Source organism: Danio aesculapii, chromosome 5 (assembly GCF_903798145.1).
Source record: "Danio aesculapii chromosome 5, fDanAes4.1, whole genome shotgun sequence".
In the NCBI taxonomy this organism is placed as follows: Eukaryota; Metazoa; Chordata; class Actinopteri; order Cypriniformes; family Danionidae; genus Danio; species Danio aesculapii.
This window is the reverse complement of record NC_079439.1, coordinates 38,484,836-38,503,544: the sequence shown is the minus strand read 5'-3', so window position 1 is coordinate 38,503,544 and position 18,709 is coordinate 38,484,836. Positions and strand designations below refer to the sequence as shown.

General features: G+C 34.3%; 2 protein-coding genes across 2 annotated transcripts; both read right to left on the bottom strand.

Annotated features, from left to right (window-relative positions):
- Nucleotides 1-1,443: 1,443 nt before the first annotated feature.
- On the bottom strand, nucleotides 1,444-7,269 carry LOC130229372 (C1q-related factor). Its single transcript, XM_056458141.1, has 4 exons — nucleotides 7,105-7,269; nucleotides 5,954-6,058; nucleotides 5,720-5,860; nucleotides 1,444-2,695 (listed from the first exon to the last, which is right to left on the bottom strand). Exons 1-4 carry the CDS (start codon nucleotides 7,109-7,111, stop codon nucleotides 2,268-2,270), a joined length of 681 nt encoding a protein of 226 aa, XP_056314116.1. The 5' UTR covers nucleotides 7,112-7,269; the 3' UTR covers nucleotides 1,444-2,267.
- Nucleotides 7,270-7,603: 334 nt separating this feature from the next.
- Nucleotides 7,604-17,357, bottom strand: tppp2 (tubulin polymerization-promoting protein family member 2). Its single transcript, XM_056458142.1, has 4 exons — nucleotides 17,239-17,357; nucleotides 13,043-13,248; nucleotides 12,807-12,960; nucleotides 7,604-10,302 (listed from the first exon to the last, which is right to left on the bottom strand). Exons 2-4 carry the CDS (start codon nucleotides 13,237-13,239, stop codon nucleotides 10,108-10,110), a joined length of 546 nt encoding a protein of 181 aa, XP_056314117.1. The 5' UTR covers nucleotides 13,240-13,248; nucleotides 17,239-17,357; the 3' UTR covers nucleotides 7,604-10,107.
- Between the last annotated feature and the right edge of the window lie 1,352 nt (nucleotides 17,358-18,709).

Here is an 18,709-nt window from a genome sequence, read left to right as displayed (position 1 = left end):
ATACCTCATCATTTATGCTTTAACAAGGTAATAATGTAAATAATTATGCAAACTACTGTATACTAAGCGACTTTTATTCACATTTGTAGTTAGAGTGAATATTGTGTACGGAACGCGTAAAGAAAAACACTAGCATTAGTATAATAATTAGGGTAAATGCTTTGGAATTTTTCAAAAACTCAACAATTCACTTTGGGCAAATGGACTCTCATTTGGTTATGTTGGTGGCTGTTTTTGTCCTATTGACTACCACATACTGTATATTGGCTGCAAAGCCACGACAGCATATAATCATGCACTCTCACAACCCATCACTAGTTTTTAGACACATTATGCACTTTCCTTGAACCTTAATTTTTTTTTTCTCAGAGGTCTTTTATGGTTGCGTGAAGATGAAAACGGATCCCTGAAATCCTGCCCTGAAGTGACTGATGTTTATCTGTTTGCAGGAACATCAATTTCAACATCGATGAGGATGTTAATGAGTAGTCAGTAACTGGTATTTGTACCCTAAACTATGAGCAGTCTTGACAATGTTATTATTATTTCATAAACTAAAAACACCAAAAAGTCACTATTTGGCACATCAACAGACTGTAAACAACTCTTAACAAATATATATGTACAGGCAAAAAAATTGTTTTGAGCGCATAATTATCAGTCCTTCTGTGCAATATTCATTCTTTCAAATATTTCTTAAGTGATATGTAATTGATTAGGGACATTTTCACAGTATTTCCTATAAAAATGTTTTTGTTCTGGATAAAGTCTTATTTGTTTTATTTTAATATTATTATTATTATTATATTTCTTTTTATTACTTATCTTTTTATTGTACTTTTAACTTACATAATTAACCTAATTGATCCAATTAAAGCTTTAAATTGAACTTTAAGCTGAATACCAATACCTTGAAAAATATCTAGTAAAATATTATTTACTGTCATCATAGCAAAGATAAAATAAATAAGTTATTAGAAATGAGTTATTAAAATGATCATGTTTAGAAATGTGTTGAAAAAAATATTTTCTCCGTAAAACAGAAATTTGGGGAAAAATAAAAAAAGAATTGCCTTTCTACAGCTCCCTTTCTTCATGTGTTCAATACTTTTTCCCTGTGTCATTTCATTTTATTACACATAACTTAATTTCCAAACTAGTTAGTTTGTGGATTTATTTTTTTTTGGTTGCTTCCAACATCTGGTGAAAATTTCAAGTCAAGCAGCACCTGTAGAAATATGCTTTCTGAGAAAAATGGTGGCGTGTTCAATACTTATTTCCCCCACTGTATATGTATGTGTATATGTATATACCTCACATTACATAAACCATGGACCATGGATATACAATATATATGAGAAACCATTAAATTCTGTTTATTTACAGCAGTTTATCTACTTTTAAGAGGGCATGGACACAGAATATCAACAAAACAGTTCATAAACGGATGAAATAATGGGAGAAAGTAAAAGATGGACACAATTCTGTTTTCATTTCAGCATTTTACTATAGTGAAGTTCAACATCTGTCTTTGACAACAGTCTGTTATCTTACAGTACAATCTCTGTGTGTGTGCGCGTGCTTATACAGTTCAGGGTCAAATATTTAAAACAATTTCACAAGTATATTGAAACCTTCTGAAATCAGGTGTGTAGACATCTGAAATGGTGGCCAGTAATCGAAATGCTCAGAAATTAGCAAAATCAAGTTCTGCAATGTATGAAAACAATGAAATTTATGTGAGCTTCTCACTGATATAACACCTGTATTGTGAAAAAATTATATGATCAATGTCATGTCAACGTATGTTTTTTTACTTAAATATAATAAAATAATGTTTCAATTATTTCTTTCATACAAGTTAATTAGTCATACGAGTTGTTTTAGTCAGTTTAATGTAATGCAAGTTGATGATATTTGATTTAGCTTAAACAGTGAACAGTACATTTGTGTGTTTGTGAGTGTGTATCTGTGTGTACTTATGTAATTTATGCGGACACATATTTATATAATGACATGGGTATGAGCTATAATGTTATGGTGGTTTATGAAGACATGCCTTGTGTTCTTATAATTTAAAACAGTTTTAAATCTTACTAAACAGAGTCTTTTCACATTCAAAATTTGCCAAAGGTTTTCTGCATAGGGTAAGGCTATATACTCTATTATTTGTTTTTTACAGTATAAAATACATACACCTATGGAGAGTCCTCATAAACCACAAAAGCCAACCTGTGTGTGTGTGTGTGTGTGTGTGTGTGCGTGTTTCACTCAGTGGCATACAGCAGAAAGCCGCTGAATGTGTTGTAGTGGTTCTGATCATCACAGAGCCAGCATCCAGCCTGCAGACTGATGGTAATGCGGTCTCCTACACTGAGCTGTGCTAGTAAGACAGCAGTGGCCTGGTCCTCCTGATCTTGATCATAAATCTCTCTGAGAGCTGCTAGAGCCACACCGTTCTTCCGTATGCTGGCACAGACAGCCAGCGGTGCACCTGGAGAGCCTGCGTCGCTGAATACTGTGAACGCCAGGTTATAAACGCCTGAACGAGGAACAGTGAATACGCCATTCGTGGAGTTATAAGCCTCTCCAATGTTAATGAAGATGCTCTGGTAGACCACGTTTATCGGCAACTTCACTGGACCAATACAACGTCTTTTGTCAGTCAGACCAACAGAAAACGCCACTCGGTTGTCTGAAGAATAACAAAGAGCATGTGTGAAACCCAGATGTGAAAATATTCATAGGTAAACTGAGCTTCATTACTTTTAATATTTAGATTAACTTTAAAGGTTTAGATTATTTAGATTACTTTGAAATATTTCTGTTTAATATCAGCATATATTTATCTTCTTTTTCATTTTGTGGTGTCATTGAAAGCAATATTACATGGTCATTTGTATTTTACACTGGTTTTGATTATTAATTGCATTACTTTTTAATGTTGCCAGGTTAATCACAAGATATTGTCAGAAGCAGATGTTGTTCCCACTAATGCGAAAGTTTGATGTTTTGCAACATTATGAGGTTTATGATACAACAATTTTAATAGATAAATACTCTACATTCCCAAAACAAATGTAGATAAGAGAGCAATCTAGTTCAAAAGATTTACATTTTAAGATTTAAAAAGCAAGCAGAGTTTATATTACCTCTGTGCTTTCCTGTTATGTTCACTCAAAACTGTAAGTTTCAAAAAAAATCCACATGGCTTTGTAAAATGAATGAATGCAACAAACAAAAGATATAACTGAGGAAGTGAGGGAGATGAGTGAAATACTTATAAGATTGCCCACCTCTTAAATGAATGAATGAGTGAATGAATGAATGAATCAATGTTTCCAAAATACATTTTGCATAACAACATGCAGTGTTAGGGAAAGGTACTTTTGAAAGTAATGCATTACAATATTGAGTTACTTCCTAAAAAAGTAACTAGTTACTTAGTTACTTTTTATGGTAAGTAATGCATTATGTTACTTTTGAGTTACTTTTTGCGTTACTTTTAATGACCTTTTGCTGAGGCTTGATCTCTTTCAGAACTTTTTTATTTCTTTCTTTTTTATTAGAGGAGCTCTGCCATTGACAATGCACTGTATAGCCTTCATTAACCTTTAAAAAATTTACACATTTATACATAAAAAAAATATTTTTAGGATAATGTTAACTTCCTGACCCCAGATTTATACATGCCACATATACAGACTATTGACATTTTAATGCAATGTGTGTGCTACTTTTGTACTATTTGTCTTGAGTAAAGTCACTGTCCATTGAGGTAATCCCCTTTTCCATTTCTTCAATCCATTGAAAATTATGAACACATTCTCTCATTGACTGCGTGATTCATTGTGGCTTTTTCTAATTCAGCAATTGATTTTTTTAAAGCTAATTGTGACTCGCGTTACATTTTTTAAAAAGAAACTCAAATATTATTACTTATTTTTCAAAAGTAATATTTTACTTTGCTCGTTACTTAGAAAAGTAATATTATTACGTAACCTGCATTACTTGTAATGCATTACCAACACTGACAACATGAATTGTGTATCAGTAGCATAGAATGCAAATAAAACAGATCACTAGATTTTTATAATTATAGAGATTTTAAAAACTGACTCATCTTAAAATTGTGCCAAACCTGAATGAGTTTTTTTTTTTTGTTGCACACAAAAGAAGATATTTCAAAAAATGTTGTTAACCGAACGAGTGATTTATCTTTAGTCATTTAGCGGGCTCTTTTATCCAGAGGGACTTACAATGAGGAAGGCATCAATTGATTTATCGTAAAGGGTCAGTACTCCCAGTTAGTGCTACTAGAGTTTCCAATACTATCTCACGGCAATTCATAACTTTTTGATTTAGTCGCTAATTTGTTTGAATTTGTACGATCTCATTCACACCATTTAGTAGGATTTGCTTTTCCCTCAATGACGGTTGGGTTTAGGGGCGAGGTTTGGTGCCAAGCTCCCTTTTTAAATTCGTACAATTTTGAACAAATTAACCACTAAACTGACAAAAAGTGAGATGGTTAAGTTTCCTCGTAAGATCAGGCTGGAGTTTCTATCAGAAAAATACAATCTAGATAAAGAAGAAATTAAATTTTTTAATTTTGGTTTTAAGTTTAGGTGCTCACTGAACAGAGTTTTTAGGTGCCTTTTGAATGCTGCCAGTCATTTCAGCAGTCTGCATGGGATTGGGGAGATCATTTGACCAGCGAGGAACAGCTTCTGGAGACGGTGTAAGTTTGTAGAAATAAACTGATGTAGGACGGTGCAGAGCCGGTGGCTGTTTTGTATGCAAGCATCAGAGTTTTAAATTTGATGCAAGCTTCAACTGGCAGCCAACATTTTGGATCCTTTGAAGAGGTTTCACAGCAAATGATGGAATCCAGCGAGGAGAGCATTGCAGTAGTCCAATCTAGAACTCACATATGCTTGAACCAGCAACTGTGCCGACTGCTCTTTAAGGAAGCTTCTCAACTTTCTGATGCTGCACAATGCAAACCTGCATGATCATGCTGTGTTTGCCATGTGATCTTTGAAGGACAACTGGTCATCAAAGATCACCCTACAGTTCCTGACTGAATTAGATGGGATAATAATAGATGACCTCAGATAGATTGTTAAATTTAGCTGGAGTTGCCTGAAGGAAAGGAAGCTCTGTTTTATCCAGATTGAGCTGCAGATGATATTTTCTCTAAACCAAGAGGTCCTCCAGACAGTGTAAGATCCTTGTAGTTACTGTTGTATGGTTGAAATGAGAGATGTGTGTGGTCAGCATAACAATGTTAAGTCCTGTTGGGAATGATTGAATCTTGCAAAGTAATGAAAATGGAGAAAAGAATGAGAAACCTGAGGAACCCCTGTGAAGAGGTGGTGTGCTTTAAACACCTTTCTCATGGTTAGCAACCTTCTTCATAATATCTTCTATGTGTTCAGCAGAAGACAGATACTGCTATAGATTTGGAACAAGTAGCGTATAATTAAATTATGTAAATGATTCTTTATTTTTGTGTGAATCTTTTTAAGTAAAGTAGAAAAAAAACAATTGTTTTACAATCTGTTAGCATATATAAGCCTAAACTTCAGGCGCTTTTATTTCACAATATTAGAGATGTATAAAACTTTCACTTTCTAAACTAGACTTGAGCAAGCATGTGTGTGTGTGTGTGTGTGTGTGTGTGTGTGTGTGTGTGTGTGTGTGTGTTTGTGTGTACCTCTGATGTTTTTCAGTGTGTTTTGTGCTTTGGCCAGCGAATCCTCCAGTACATTCATACTAGAGTTTAAATATTGCTGCAATTGCCACTTTTTCTTCTGCATCACACAACAACCACATGACTCCTGGTCAGTCAGGCACGCTAGTAAGAGAGAAATAAAATGTTGCATGTGTCTTTGAGATTTTGTGCATTTCACATTGCTGTTATCAAGATTTTTAAGGCATTAACTCTTACGGTTGATGGGATCTGGAGCGAGGGTTTGTCCTGGTCCATCCCAGCTGTAGGTCTTTTGCTGGCCAAGCACCAGTGGCAACACGCAGAACAGCACAACAACATTTCCTGATTTAAATTGTTCACAAAGGTTTATCACATTATGTCATGATACCATTATACAGTCTGTACAGTTCTGAGTCAGTTTAGTTTAGTCTCATGAAAATGGTCCAAATGTGTACAGATCTGTCAAACATAATATAGCCCACATGGACTCTGTCTGCAGACTCCATCTTGAGCACTCGTTTATTAAATATGTCAGCTAATTTAATCATTCTTTCAGCTTCCAATAAGAGTGCAGTTCTCTCAGCTCCATTACATACACAAACTCAATATAATAAGAAAAAGGCCTTTAGATTACATCAGGGCATTGAATAGCTGATATTATATAACAAAATTGTTGTAAAAAATAGTATTGTGCTGCTCTTAAATAAAAAGATTGATTTAGAATGAATTAAAATAAATTAAATTTATATAATTAAATCAAAATGCATAGAATATAATTAAAACGTCTATCAAAAACAAAGTGATTTTTACACTGTAAACCCCAAAAAAGTTGAGGTAACTCAAACCATTTGAGGAAACCGATTGCAATAAACCATGTAAGTTCAAAAACAAATTCTAATAAGTGCTGTGAATTTAATCCATTTGAGTTAAAAAAGCAATTTGAGCACAGTAAAACCCAATAAATGAAGAGAACTCAAACCATTTGAGTACTGTTAGGCCCAAGAAGTTAAGGCAACTCAAACCGTCTGAAGACGGTCAAAACCATTTGAGTTAAAAAACTAATCTATATGAGTGCTGTGAACTTACTCCATTTAAGTTGAAGTAATGAGGTATTTCATTAACTCATTACCTTCAACACATGAGTTCAAAACTTTTCAAATGAGTAGAATTAACTTTCAGTCAATTTTAAGTTAACTACACTCATTTCATTAGATAAAGTTGACTGTTGGGTTTTACAGTGTGGTAAAAACTAAGAAATATCAAAACTAATAGTAAGACACAACAACAACTGAATGGTATTTTGTCCCCTATAAATATTTAACAGCCACAACAGTCAACCTACTCTCAGAAAAATAATTTCTGTACATAAACAGTGATTATTTTCTCACCTTTCATGTCTCACAGCTGTTTCTGCCTTTTGAGTCTTAAGCGAGTGAAAATTGTTGGGAGTGTTGCATTCGGCTTTATATTCAGGCAGATCTCCTCCTTCCACATTCAAAGAGGTAGATTTAGGTCTGTGTGTGTGTGTTTATAAAGAGGAGCTTTATGTCAGTAATATGAATAAAAAGCTACAACAAGTGGGACGACTGCTGCTGTAACAGTGATTTATCAATGATGCGCTGAAATCCAAAACCTCAACAAACTTTATACAATAGAGCAACACAATGAAGGGCATAAGAGACATGAAATGTGATGAATCTGACCGCAAAGCTTCAAACCTACTATCTCAAACATGTGCTTTCACAGGAAAGGATTTCTGTTTCATATTGATTGAGGCCCCAGAACAGCTATTCAGAGGAACTCACCACACCTCTGTCTACAATGCAGCAGAAGTGATGGAAATCATCACAGTGATGTGTGTTGTAATTTAAGTATTCCCACATGGTGCTTCATTATTTGACTTTATTTGACTCAGTTCAGTCTGATAGAGATCTCAGTGCAACAAAGCTAAGAAGCTCAACAGGCACACAATAAAGCTCAGCAAATAGCCAGCATATGTATATAAACCTCAGTGGAAAGAAGGAAGCAGTAAAATGACACTTTATTCCAAAACTGAAAAGTCCCAGCAAGCATTTTTTGTTTTTAAAAGATGTCTAATAGACGGCTAAACATGGTCGTCTTGGCTAAAACAAGGCTAAATTTGGACTGTCAGAGAAATATCTAATAGACGTCTAAGAATAGGCTAAAACTTGTCTAGTCATTAAATAAACAGAAATGAATGACTACAAATATAAAGTCTGTCTAATCTGTCTATTTGACGACTAGTCTAGTTTTGGCCTATTCTGAGATGTCTGTTAGATTTTCACTGACAGCCCAAGTTTAGCCTTGTTTTAGCCAAGCTGTTCAAATTTAGATGTCTATTAGATGTCTATTAAACACAAAATTGTTTGCTGGGGTCTGTCAATTTGTTTTAAACCTGTATAACGTTATTTCTTGTTCAAATCACAAAAATAATATATTGACCATTTTGTCAGAATCAGAAATATCTTTTTTTTTTTTTTATCAATACATTTTTGGAACAACGTGAGAATGAATAATTCATTTTGGGATGAAATATCTCTTTAATGGTTTAGTTTTGGTTTTTATTTATACTTATAAATTATATGCACATTTTATGAAAGGCAAATGGGAAAAAAACAAGCTTCTTGTTAGGGCTGCACGATTAATCGAAAAAAGATTGTGATCTCGATTCGACCCCCCTCACACAATCTTAATTCAGCTTCTCTTCAGCCAATTATGTTCTAAAGTACGGGAGAAGTATAAAGGAGGTCGCACAGGTCTTCACACTGTTTTTTATATGTTGCTCACCAATGTGGACACCTCCAAATGATGTTGCAAGTGTCACACTGGCTGCGTCCAAAACCACATACTACACAGTAGGTACTGCATTTAAATTTAAACGTACTATTCGGCCGTTAGAAAAGTACATTCTATACTGTATGAATGTGAGTAATATGAATGGAACTCGGACGTACTACATCTGACATTTTGTCATCAACAGGTGACCGACCCGCATCTTCACTCCCATTCATGAATGCTTTCGCGGGGCATCATGCGTAGCGTCATCATCATATGCGCACTTCAGAATCTCGCTGGAAAGAGTAGCTCATCCTGGTACTTATTACATACTGTTTTTCGAATTCTATGAATTCAAACATACTACTCGGCTCGCATACTGATTTAAGCTTACTATATAGCCTAAGTTGAAAGTATGTGATTTTTGGATGCAGCCTGTATTTATAAGGTATAATTCAACCAAAAATGTCAAATGTAACAATGTATTCACTACCGCGAAATCACACGTGAGCTGACGCACTGTTTGTTTACTACCGAGAGGATGTGCGTGGCAGCGAATGATGTATGCATATATGTTTTTAGTTTTTTTTTCACAAAGCACACATCATTTACATGATCATATTGCATTGTAAAGTTAGGATTACAACAAGCAATTGATATGTTTTTTCTTTAATTGCGAACACAAAGTGTTGTGCATGAAATTAAATGTTTACTGGGTCAGTATAACTACTCTAGCCTATATAATGTTGAATATAGTGTAGGAGGCAATCTGATAATGACAAATGTTTCATTTTACCAAACATAATTCAACTTCAGAATTATGAATAATTTTATTCTGATGTCTTCTCTTTATTGTGAATTAACGTCCAGGACATATTTAAAGTCTGTTCAAGTCCACTATTCCAAGTCTACAAAATTTAGCATTTAACCAACAGTAGACCTACGCATAGACCTAATATTATTGTTCTAGTTTTACCATATGTTTGTGAAATAACAATAATAATAGTCTACTCATATTAACCTTTATTTTACATCTACAGAATTGTGAGAAAATCTTGATCTTGATTTTAAGCAAAAAAAAATTGTGATTCTCATTTTAGCCAGAATCGTGCAGCCCTACTGCTTGTTACCACATGAAAAATCACTAACATGATGACAGAATGTAACACCCCTTAACTGTTTTTTATATACAAAGGAATGTTTTTGGTTTGCATATTTGACTAATTTACACATTTGACAGGTTTGTTTTAAATTGACTTGCATTCAAGGTATGTATTTATATCATATATATTCAGTTAGATCTAAATCAGTGTTTTCCGTGTAGCAGCTAGCATGTTTGGACAGACAGACAAGTTGCTACATAGCAAAAAATCCAGCGTCAAAACAAACCAAAGGGTATTTATAACAGCAGCATATTATAATTGAAAAGTAATTGCGGATATAAAAGTGAAAAAAAAACTACAGTTATTGAGCAAGATTTTTGCCAGGGGTTTGCTTTTGCAGGCAAGCCACGACCTAGCAGCTGAAATAAAAGCAGGAAGACTTCAGACGTACACATTATGTCATGCATTAAGCATTCCTCCCCTTTCATCCATTCATTCGTCCTCTTTTACTTTGCTGTCGTAGCTGCCTTGGCCTTTGTATGCAGAGACGTATCCGCTGGAGTCAGGGATGTCCGCCCTTCCCTCGCGGCCTTTTCCCTTTCCAGACTCATCAAAACGCTCCTTATGAGAGCCGGTGTACTTGCTGGTGTCTGTTAACCGATCCACAGCTGAGGCTTTTGCCACTTTCTGTGGAGGGAAAGAGATTGTGGTGATTGTGCATGCTTGTTTCGTTAAAAGCCGGTCATATGGGTTTTCAAAACAATATCTTATTTGCAGTTTGTGATGTATCTGTGGTTTAATGAAAACAGCCTGCAAAGTTGGTAATGAAAAACTGCATGATAAAGATATTGGGCCTATTATATTTCAATATATATTCTAAATATTATATGAATATACATGTTTATAAAACATAAACAGAGGAAAACATTTTTGTGTTAATCATTGGTGAAGCTGTTCTGACATCAAAGATTCTGATTCATCAAAGAGTTCAAGTTTTCCAATTGAAATAAATGTATACATCTCCCTACCATGTGTACATGCTGCAGATTTCTGTGTTCTTTTTGACCTGCTGATTACTGAATTTGGATGGATTGGCATAATAGTTTATTTAGTTTGTCTGTCTTTTATTTATTTATTTTGATAAATGAAAAATTTTGATAAAACCCAGGAGTTCTCAAGTGCCTCCAGATGGACATTTTCAGAAGAGATTCTGGCATTTTAAAGCTGTGTGGCCAAAAAAATAAAATAAAATAAATTTAAAAAAAAAAGCCTTTTGGGGCACACACATTAATTGAATTTAATATATTTTGGCCTATTAATATGACCAGATGGCCAAATAATCTTTACTACATTTATGAAACAAACTGAAGCCGAACCTTTGAAAGGAGATCATAATATTCCACTGTGTTCCTGGACATAATTTGTGTAGTTGTACTTTTGTTGGTTCATAAATTTTCATTACATTAATAAATGGTAGGTCAGAGAGCTCCCAGATTTTATGAAAAACATCTTAATGTGTCCTGAACATGAATAAAGGTCTTATGGCTTTGAAACAACGTGTGAGTAGTTAATGACAGAATTTTCAGTGAACTATCCTTTCAATCAAAATGTAACCCCTTGTTAAGTGTGATGTCACGCGAAGTGGATTCCGGTTCCAATCGCTCTATCAAACTGTATGGGGTAACTCAACAAATGGTAATATTAAACATTTACAAAGCGATGTAATAATTTCGAAAGGCACAACTGATATATATATATATATATATATATATATATATATATATATATATATATATATATATATATATATATATATATATATATATATATATACTCATGCCTATTATTAGATGGCCAGAAAGTCATACATTTTTTAGAAATTATTGGTGTCTGGGAGGCAGCAAGTGCAGAGATTGTTGTGTACACCGTGATTTTATATAAAATTCATGTTGATGTGTGATATGAATAAATGTGGTCATAGACTAATATTTTTTTAATTCAAATGAGTAGAGGCTTGGACCTGGAAACAAAATTTCATACGTCACAACATAACAAGCGTATAGAAGGCCAAGAAGTGATGGATTTTTGATAACAGCCACTGGGGGCCACTTCAGTTGCCATTTTGGAGTGAAAATTTTGACTGGACAACAGCATAGATAATCAGTAACAAACCAAATGACGAAGACAGAGAAGTAAAGGGGAAATTTAAAAAATGTCATTGCTTTATTTAACTGCGAGCCTAGCCATTTCTGTTTAGAATCTTGCTTTAACAGAAAACTACTGCAACAATTTTCCCAGTGATGGGTGGCAGCTGGAAGGGCATCCACTGTGTAAAACATATGCTGGATAAGTTGGCGGTTCATTCCGCTGTGGGGACCCCAGTTTAATAAAGGGACTAAGCCGAAAAGAAAATAAATGAATGAATACTGCAACAATACTTTAACACAAAACAAAACAACAGTTTACTGTCAAGCTGTTACATTCCTGTTTTTTTTTTCTGATTCATGTCCCTAATTTGATTTTAGTTGTATTAATTTAGTTTTTGTAATGCTAATGCTTGAAGTTAAAAAATATAACTGACATGGTTTAGAGAGTAAAAGTGTGGTTAAAAATATGGAAGACTTAAAAACAAAGTCTGTGCAATAAACTATTAATAGTATTCATGATCATTAGTCTATTGATTTTAGGTTATGTGTTGTCAGTGTTTTATTGTTTTAAACAAAGCAACTTGTTGTAATGACAGCAATATGCTTTAGTAGCTTAGATTCTATAAAGGCAGAAGTGCAGGGGCTGATATTTGGGACTGCTGTTTCAATTGAACATGCTAATGACTTCTTGTCATTATAAGTTCTTAACCTCAAGCACTGAATTGATTCAAACGTACCATATTGAAATCATTGCACAATAATTCCAATATTAATGCATATTTTGAGAAAATTACATTGTCTGACATTTGTTATTTGGATGCCGACCTGGTGCAGATGAAATCTGAGCTCCATTGAGTGCATTGTGTCTGACATTGCATCGCTGAGAGATGCAATCTCAGCCTGCATCATAAAATCTGCATCCAGATACTATTGGAGATTTGACAACCTGTTGCAGAAGCCTCAGACAGAGCACTTTAAAATACCACATGACTTACTATTTAAAGCATATTTTCTTAAAGACTGTTTTGACTGACTTGTACTCACAGTGACACCAATGTTAGTTGGTTCTTTGCCAGCAATGAGGCTGTACAGGAGCTGCACTGCCTCCTCCTGGCTCTTCCCTTTAAAACGCTTCGTAGCCAGTTCGCCCATGGCTTGAGTGAACTGCTCAAATGTGATGACGCGTGCTGATTTAACCCTAACACATAAACGTTATACAGTTATGCATCCATTGACATTGCAGAGGATTCAATTAAAAGTTGAAGTGAGAATACTCGTACTTGACTTTGCTGAAGATGATGTCCACATCTGTGCTGGTGACATTTTTCCCGTCGATGACCTTACAGTCTTTACACAGCTTAACAAAGTTTTTCCCGTTCATTTCCTTCCCCGTCGCTTTGGTGTCTCCATGAACAGCAAATTTACGAAATGCCATCTCAACCTCTGCCAATGATATTTCACCCGAACCCTCAGCCATGTTGTCGATCTGCCATTTAAAAAGAATGAGTTTTAAACAAAGTGCACAAAATATCTGTCACCCAGTGGTGGAAAGAGTACTGAAAACTCATACAAAAGTACCATTACTTGCCCAAAATGTAGTGCAAGTAGAGTATAAGTATCTGTTGTAAATATTACTCAAAGTAAGAGTAAAAACTAGACCTTTTTTATAAAAAGTACTGAAGAGTAGTGAGTAGCGAGTATTACACTGTAAAAAGCTGATGCGTTTACATATAATTTGTGGATGTGTGTAAACGTAACATTCTGTAGTGCGTTTAATTCTTCCTCTTAAAGTCAAGTGCTATTTTGGGGTTTCTACCTGGATTTTGCCTACCCAAATTTAAAAGCTTTCAAATCCACATGCAGAGGTGTAAATGCAAAAGTTTGGTATCATTTTAAAGAAAACCCTTTGAATGTTCATAAAACACTGTTGAAAGTGCTTAAAATAATTGTACATGCTGTCTGTGAGGCGCTTTTTTTTTGTGAACTCAAATTTGAAAGTGTATCTTTTAGGTTCTGTGTGGTCTAGGTTGCATTAATTAATTTTGGTGGTTCCTGCACATGTCAATAATCAAAGGAAAAAAGAGGAATGTCTCTATCATAATCTATGCAAAAGTTATTCTATTCCAATTGATGAGAGAAAGGAACCACTTATGGGGGTTATGGGCCAATACAGACCTTTAAAATTAAAAGAATGCGAATGTAAATGACGTCATGGACCTGATACCGGGTCCCAGAGTTTAGGAGGTTAAGGCCATTTTAGTCATCATACAGTAGACATCCTTCATTTCCTCAACAGTGACATGCAGTCTAAACAGTCTCTGGGTCATTGCATGTAAATATTTTGGACATCTTCTTGGACACTTTTAATGCTTACAAATAGTCTGCTGCATTTATAAAGCGCGCATTTCTTACAATAGTTCCATATGATCTATATGCGATTTGATTGAACAGGAATCACAGGACTAAATTTTCTAATCCGCATAGACAAGAAAATGTAAAGTAGTGACTGCAGGTTGAAGGAAAGTAGTGGAGTAAAAGTACCAATACAGCACTAAAAATGTACTTGAGAGCAAGTAAAACTCCACATTTTCAAAACTACTTAGTAAATTACATTTCCTGAGAAAAAACTACTCAACTACAGTAATTTGAGTATTTGTAATTTGTTACTTACACCACTGCTGTCACCATATTGGTAAGGGTAGATAAATGCTTTTAATAGATCTTTTTTTTCTGCTGATTGATCCACCTGTGCTATTGGCCATAAATAGACACACACTTTAATAGTGTTTATGCTATAGAGAAGACTAAGATGTCAGAAGTGTGAAATTTTCTACCACGAATAAATAGAACTTCAGAATTGCAATAGGTGAGCTAAGATCTAAACGTTTCCCTGGAGTTTTCTTGTTCTCTGCAGTAAAGTCCATTCTTATGTGATTTTATTAATCAGGAATCATATTAATACACTAAACTTTTGTATGTCTCTGCTATATCAGTTATTAGTTTCCAAATATAAAGTTATCATATTGGCCAAAAGGTAGACAAAATGTTTTGAGGTTATGCTGTAGTATTTTTTGATTAAATAAAAAAATGACACAAAACAGAATTTTCACAAAATATTGCATCATGTAATATTTATGTTTTTATTTCCACTTTATTCTAATCAATAATATACATTTTATTACTTATTAATCAAACAATTTTAGAAGTACTTCAAACTAATTTGTTGTTTAAAATTGCAATATGTAATAAGTGTCTTCACTTTGAATCTGTCTTCTAGACTCTTTTCTTACAGTAAATTGTACACTGATAAAAAATATTTATATCTTAGACTTGTCATATCCATAAATAGAGAGAATGCAGGCATGCATGAGTTCAGAATCACATGCATGTATGATGTCTGAGTAACTTGAAGCCCAAAGTTAGTTAGTTATTGACCATGCAAATAAAAAAAAGGGAAACAATTGGAGTGCAGTCTAGTTAAAAGGGAATGCAACAGCCTTTGTAATAAAGCCCAATCAATACAGGTATGTTAGATATTTAAAAGCATTCAAACAGACCCACAAATTGATTGTATTGCATTGATAGATATTCACGTAAATTAACATTAGCAAGAGATTATATAATGTAGGCTACTGTGAAGAGTCATTTCATTAGGCCTGTAAGTAGTGCATTGTAATAATCCAATGAAGCTCACAATGATGAGATGTATAGGATTTTATTTTCAAGGTTATGCTGTTTCAGTTTTAAACCTTGTTTTTTGCTAAATTTAGGATGCGTTTAGCCGTTTAAATGTGTTCTGATCTTTCCATCAAAACTTATCTGGTCTGTCTTTACTATTAATATAATATAATATAATATAATATAATATAATATAATATAATATAATATAATATAATATAATATAATATAATATAATATAATATAATATAATATAATATAGCATCGTTTACAAAACAACCAAAACAATGTTTTTTTCTGCAAATATCATGCAGTTTTATTTATTCACCACTAGAAGGTACTAAAGTGTCCTTTTTAACAATAACAACACTATGGAAACAAAGCAGCTGTGTGAAAGGTTTTTATATTTTAAGCTCTTTAAAACACATCAAAACACCTGAAACAACTGATCATACTCCACTTTATCATAGGAAACCCTTTTCTGTTGTCAGTGACCATATTTTCTTGTACAAAGATGTCACTTTATGTATTTTTAAAATAATAATATAAACAGTTGCTGTTTTATTAATGACTTTACAGCTTTGTTAATACATCTATATAGCAAGACCTCTCGTAATAATGTCTTTGTGTCTGCTGGTATGTACAGACATTGAAGCTGCCGTGGTGCTGTAATGATACACCCAGGATTACTGCTGTCCAATACATCTTACTTTCTCATAAATATCATACTAATTGCCAATGAGAAAGAGGAGAGAGAGAGAGAGAGAGAGGGGGGGGGGGGGGGGAGAGACTTGTACATTACTTACACTAAAAGCTGAAATGTAATGAGCTCTACTTTACTAAATTAGCTCCAGCTTGCTTTCTCGCTCTCTCGCTCTCTCACACACACTCTCTCTCTCTCTCTCTCTCTCTCTCTCTCTCTCTCTCTCTCTCTTTCTCTCTCTCTTTCTCTCTCTCTCTCTCAAAAACTTGTAGATTGGTTATTGAATGGAAAAATAAAGAGATTTTGGAATTTTTACTTTCCCTAAATCCAGAGTCATTCAGAATCATAGTGGAATATACATTTTATATGTTATCAACTCACAGGGAATTCATTTAAATCGTTTAAATGTAAACAGTGTGTGAATGAAGTTTTATGTATGCTATGTAAAGAGAAGATGGTATTATTTTATTGGTGATGTTTGGTGATCAGATAGTGTTTTGGGATGATTTATAATGGTTGTATTTTGCTCTCTGAGATTTTGATCTTAATTAAAGTGTTTTTTTAATCCCTGTTTCTTTCTTTCTCTGTAATATTGGGTATTTAGAATCTGTCAAATTAAAATCAGCATCTTCATCTTCTTTCTTTCCTTTCTTTCTCTAATATTAGGTATTTAAAATCTGTAAAAAATAAAATTAGCATCTTCATCTTAACTTCTGGGCAGAATGAAAATGAAAGAATAGCACATAACAGAACACTGAATCAAAATACCTCAAAAATAAATTTACCTCTTATGTTATTAGAAATGAAATGGCTCTTGTAAACATGCTTATATTCCTTTATTGCATATACAGTGTTATACGTGCATATATATGTATGTAATAAGCAGCTGCACAGCTCCTTTATGTTCTATTCTTTCATTTTCACTCTGTCTGTTATGCATATATCACATGTCCTATTGACCTCAACAAACAAACGTGAAGTATACCTCGTGCATAATTTAAAACTCTTTTTGACCTTGTAGACATAGCATACAGAAAACACTTCCGGATGGGTGTGTGTTATTCTCGAGTGAATGAGCAGGAGAGATCAGCCTACCTGACAGAGGTGGACAGTCTTGGATGCTGATGCTAAGCTGCTCTGAAAGGATGCTGAATGTGGGTGTGTGTTGTTTCTCCGTCTTCCTGTCTGCCTCTTCTAAGTGCGTGCGCGCGTGTGTGTGTGTAGAATGACGTAAAGTTGAAGGGAGGAGAGAGAGCACAGCCCAGCACTGATGATGACATCATTTGCTCTTCTCTTTCTTTTCTTTCTGGCACACGTCCTCTTGTCTTCCCTCTTTTTTATTATTTTTTTTTCAGCCATTGTGACCCTTTTCTTTGTCCTCTGCTGACTAGATATTACTTAGCTTTTTGTTTTCTCTTCATCTTTGTTCTTCTTTCCTCCTCCTGTCATTGTTTTTGTCTTTCTCTTGTGCCACACCCTTTTCCATCAGTCTCTTCTGAGGGTTATAGTGATCTTCGCACACATGTGTATGCATGTTGTTGGACTGTAATGCTCCAAATGTTATTTACTCTAAAGGCTTCTGTGCATTTCTGTCTAATGCCACTCACCACTTACCGACAACGCAAGCACTTAGAGAAAGACGCACTCACAGATAATGGGACTTGCCTTGAGTAGAGGAACAGTAGATGTGTTTCTGTCCGCATATGTTGTGCTTTCTAGGATATTGCATTAAAGGGATAGTTCACTCAAAACGGACAATTCTGTAATAGTTAACTCACCCTTTACTTTGTTCAAATCGGTTTTACTTTCTTGTGTTGAACAAAAAACAAGATATTTTGATGAAAGCTGGAAAAATGTAGCCATTGACTTCTATAATATTTGTTTTTCCTACTATGGAAGTCAGTGGTTGCAGGTTTTCAACTTTCTTCAAAATATCTTCTTTTGTGTTGAACTGTAAAAAGTAAATTAATAAAGGTTTAAAATCACTTAAGGGTGAGTAAATTTGCTCCTAAAGGCATAGCTCACTCAAAAAATGACAAAGAATGGAGAGTGGAGAGGTGCATATACATTTTAAAAATGTACATAATAATAATTATATGCATATAATACAAATAATAACATACTTTCAGCTAAGGTGTATTGAAGGGTTTTTTGTAGCACACATTAAATTATAAAATTGTGGTTAGAAGTAAATTTCGAAGTAAATAACTGGAAAGATAGCTAGGGCTTTCATTCATGCAAATGTGCTTGCAATAACTGGAATTTGGTCAAGTTACAGTTATTTGTGTGCATGAAAGCCCTAGCTTTGTTTCAGCCACAAGATGCAAATTTAAAGTGTACCCATGGTGAAAATCATCTTTTGTAAGCTGTTTGGACAGAACTGTGTGTAGGTATAGTGTATCCACGGTCATATTGGAATGATATAAAGACAGTAAGTCACTTTTTTTTATCTGATGTTACAATAGGATCCAATTCCCTCCCATTTGGAGGCCCACCGCAACGAGACATAAGAATGTGGTTTCCCCGCCCACCGAATTGATTGACAGCTGCGTATTAACATGTCTCT

Bases quoted from the DNA above. Each gene is read 5' to 3' on its own strand.
- LOC130229372 (XM_056458141.1), bottom strand. The intron at 5,861-5,953 runs GTAAGAGTTAAT...CTCTCTTACTAG, and splicing joins CGCTCCAGATCCCATCAACC to CGTGCCTGACTGACCAGGAG. The intron at 2,696-5,719 runs GTACACACAAAC...GTTATTCTTCAG, and splicing joins CACACTGAAAAACATCAGAG to ACAACCGAGTGGCGTTTTCT.
- tppp2 (XM_056458142.1), bottom strand. From the start codon at position 13,239: ATGGCTGAGGGTTCGGGTGAAATATCATTGGCAGAGGTTGAGATGGCA. The intron at 12,961-13,042 runs GTACGAGTATTC...TTTATGTGTTAG, and splicing joins ATCATCTTCAGCAAAGTCAA to GGTTAAATCAGCACGCGTCA. The intron at 10,303-12,806 runs GTGAGTACAAGT...TTCCCTCCACAG, and splicing joins CAACTAACATTGGTGTCACT to AAAGTGGCAAAAGCCTCAGC.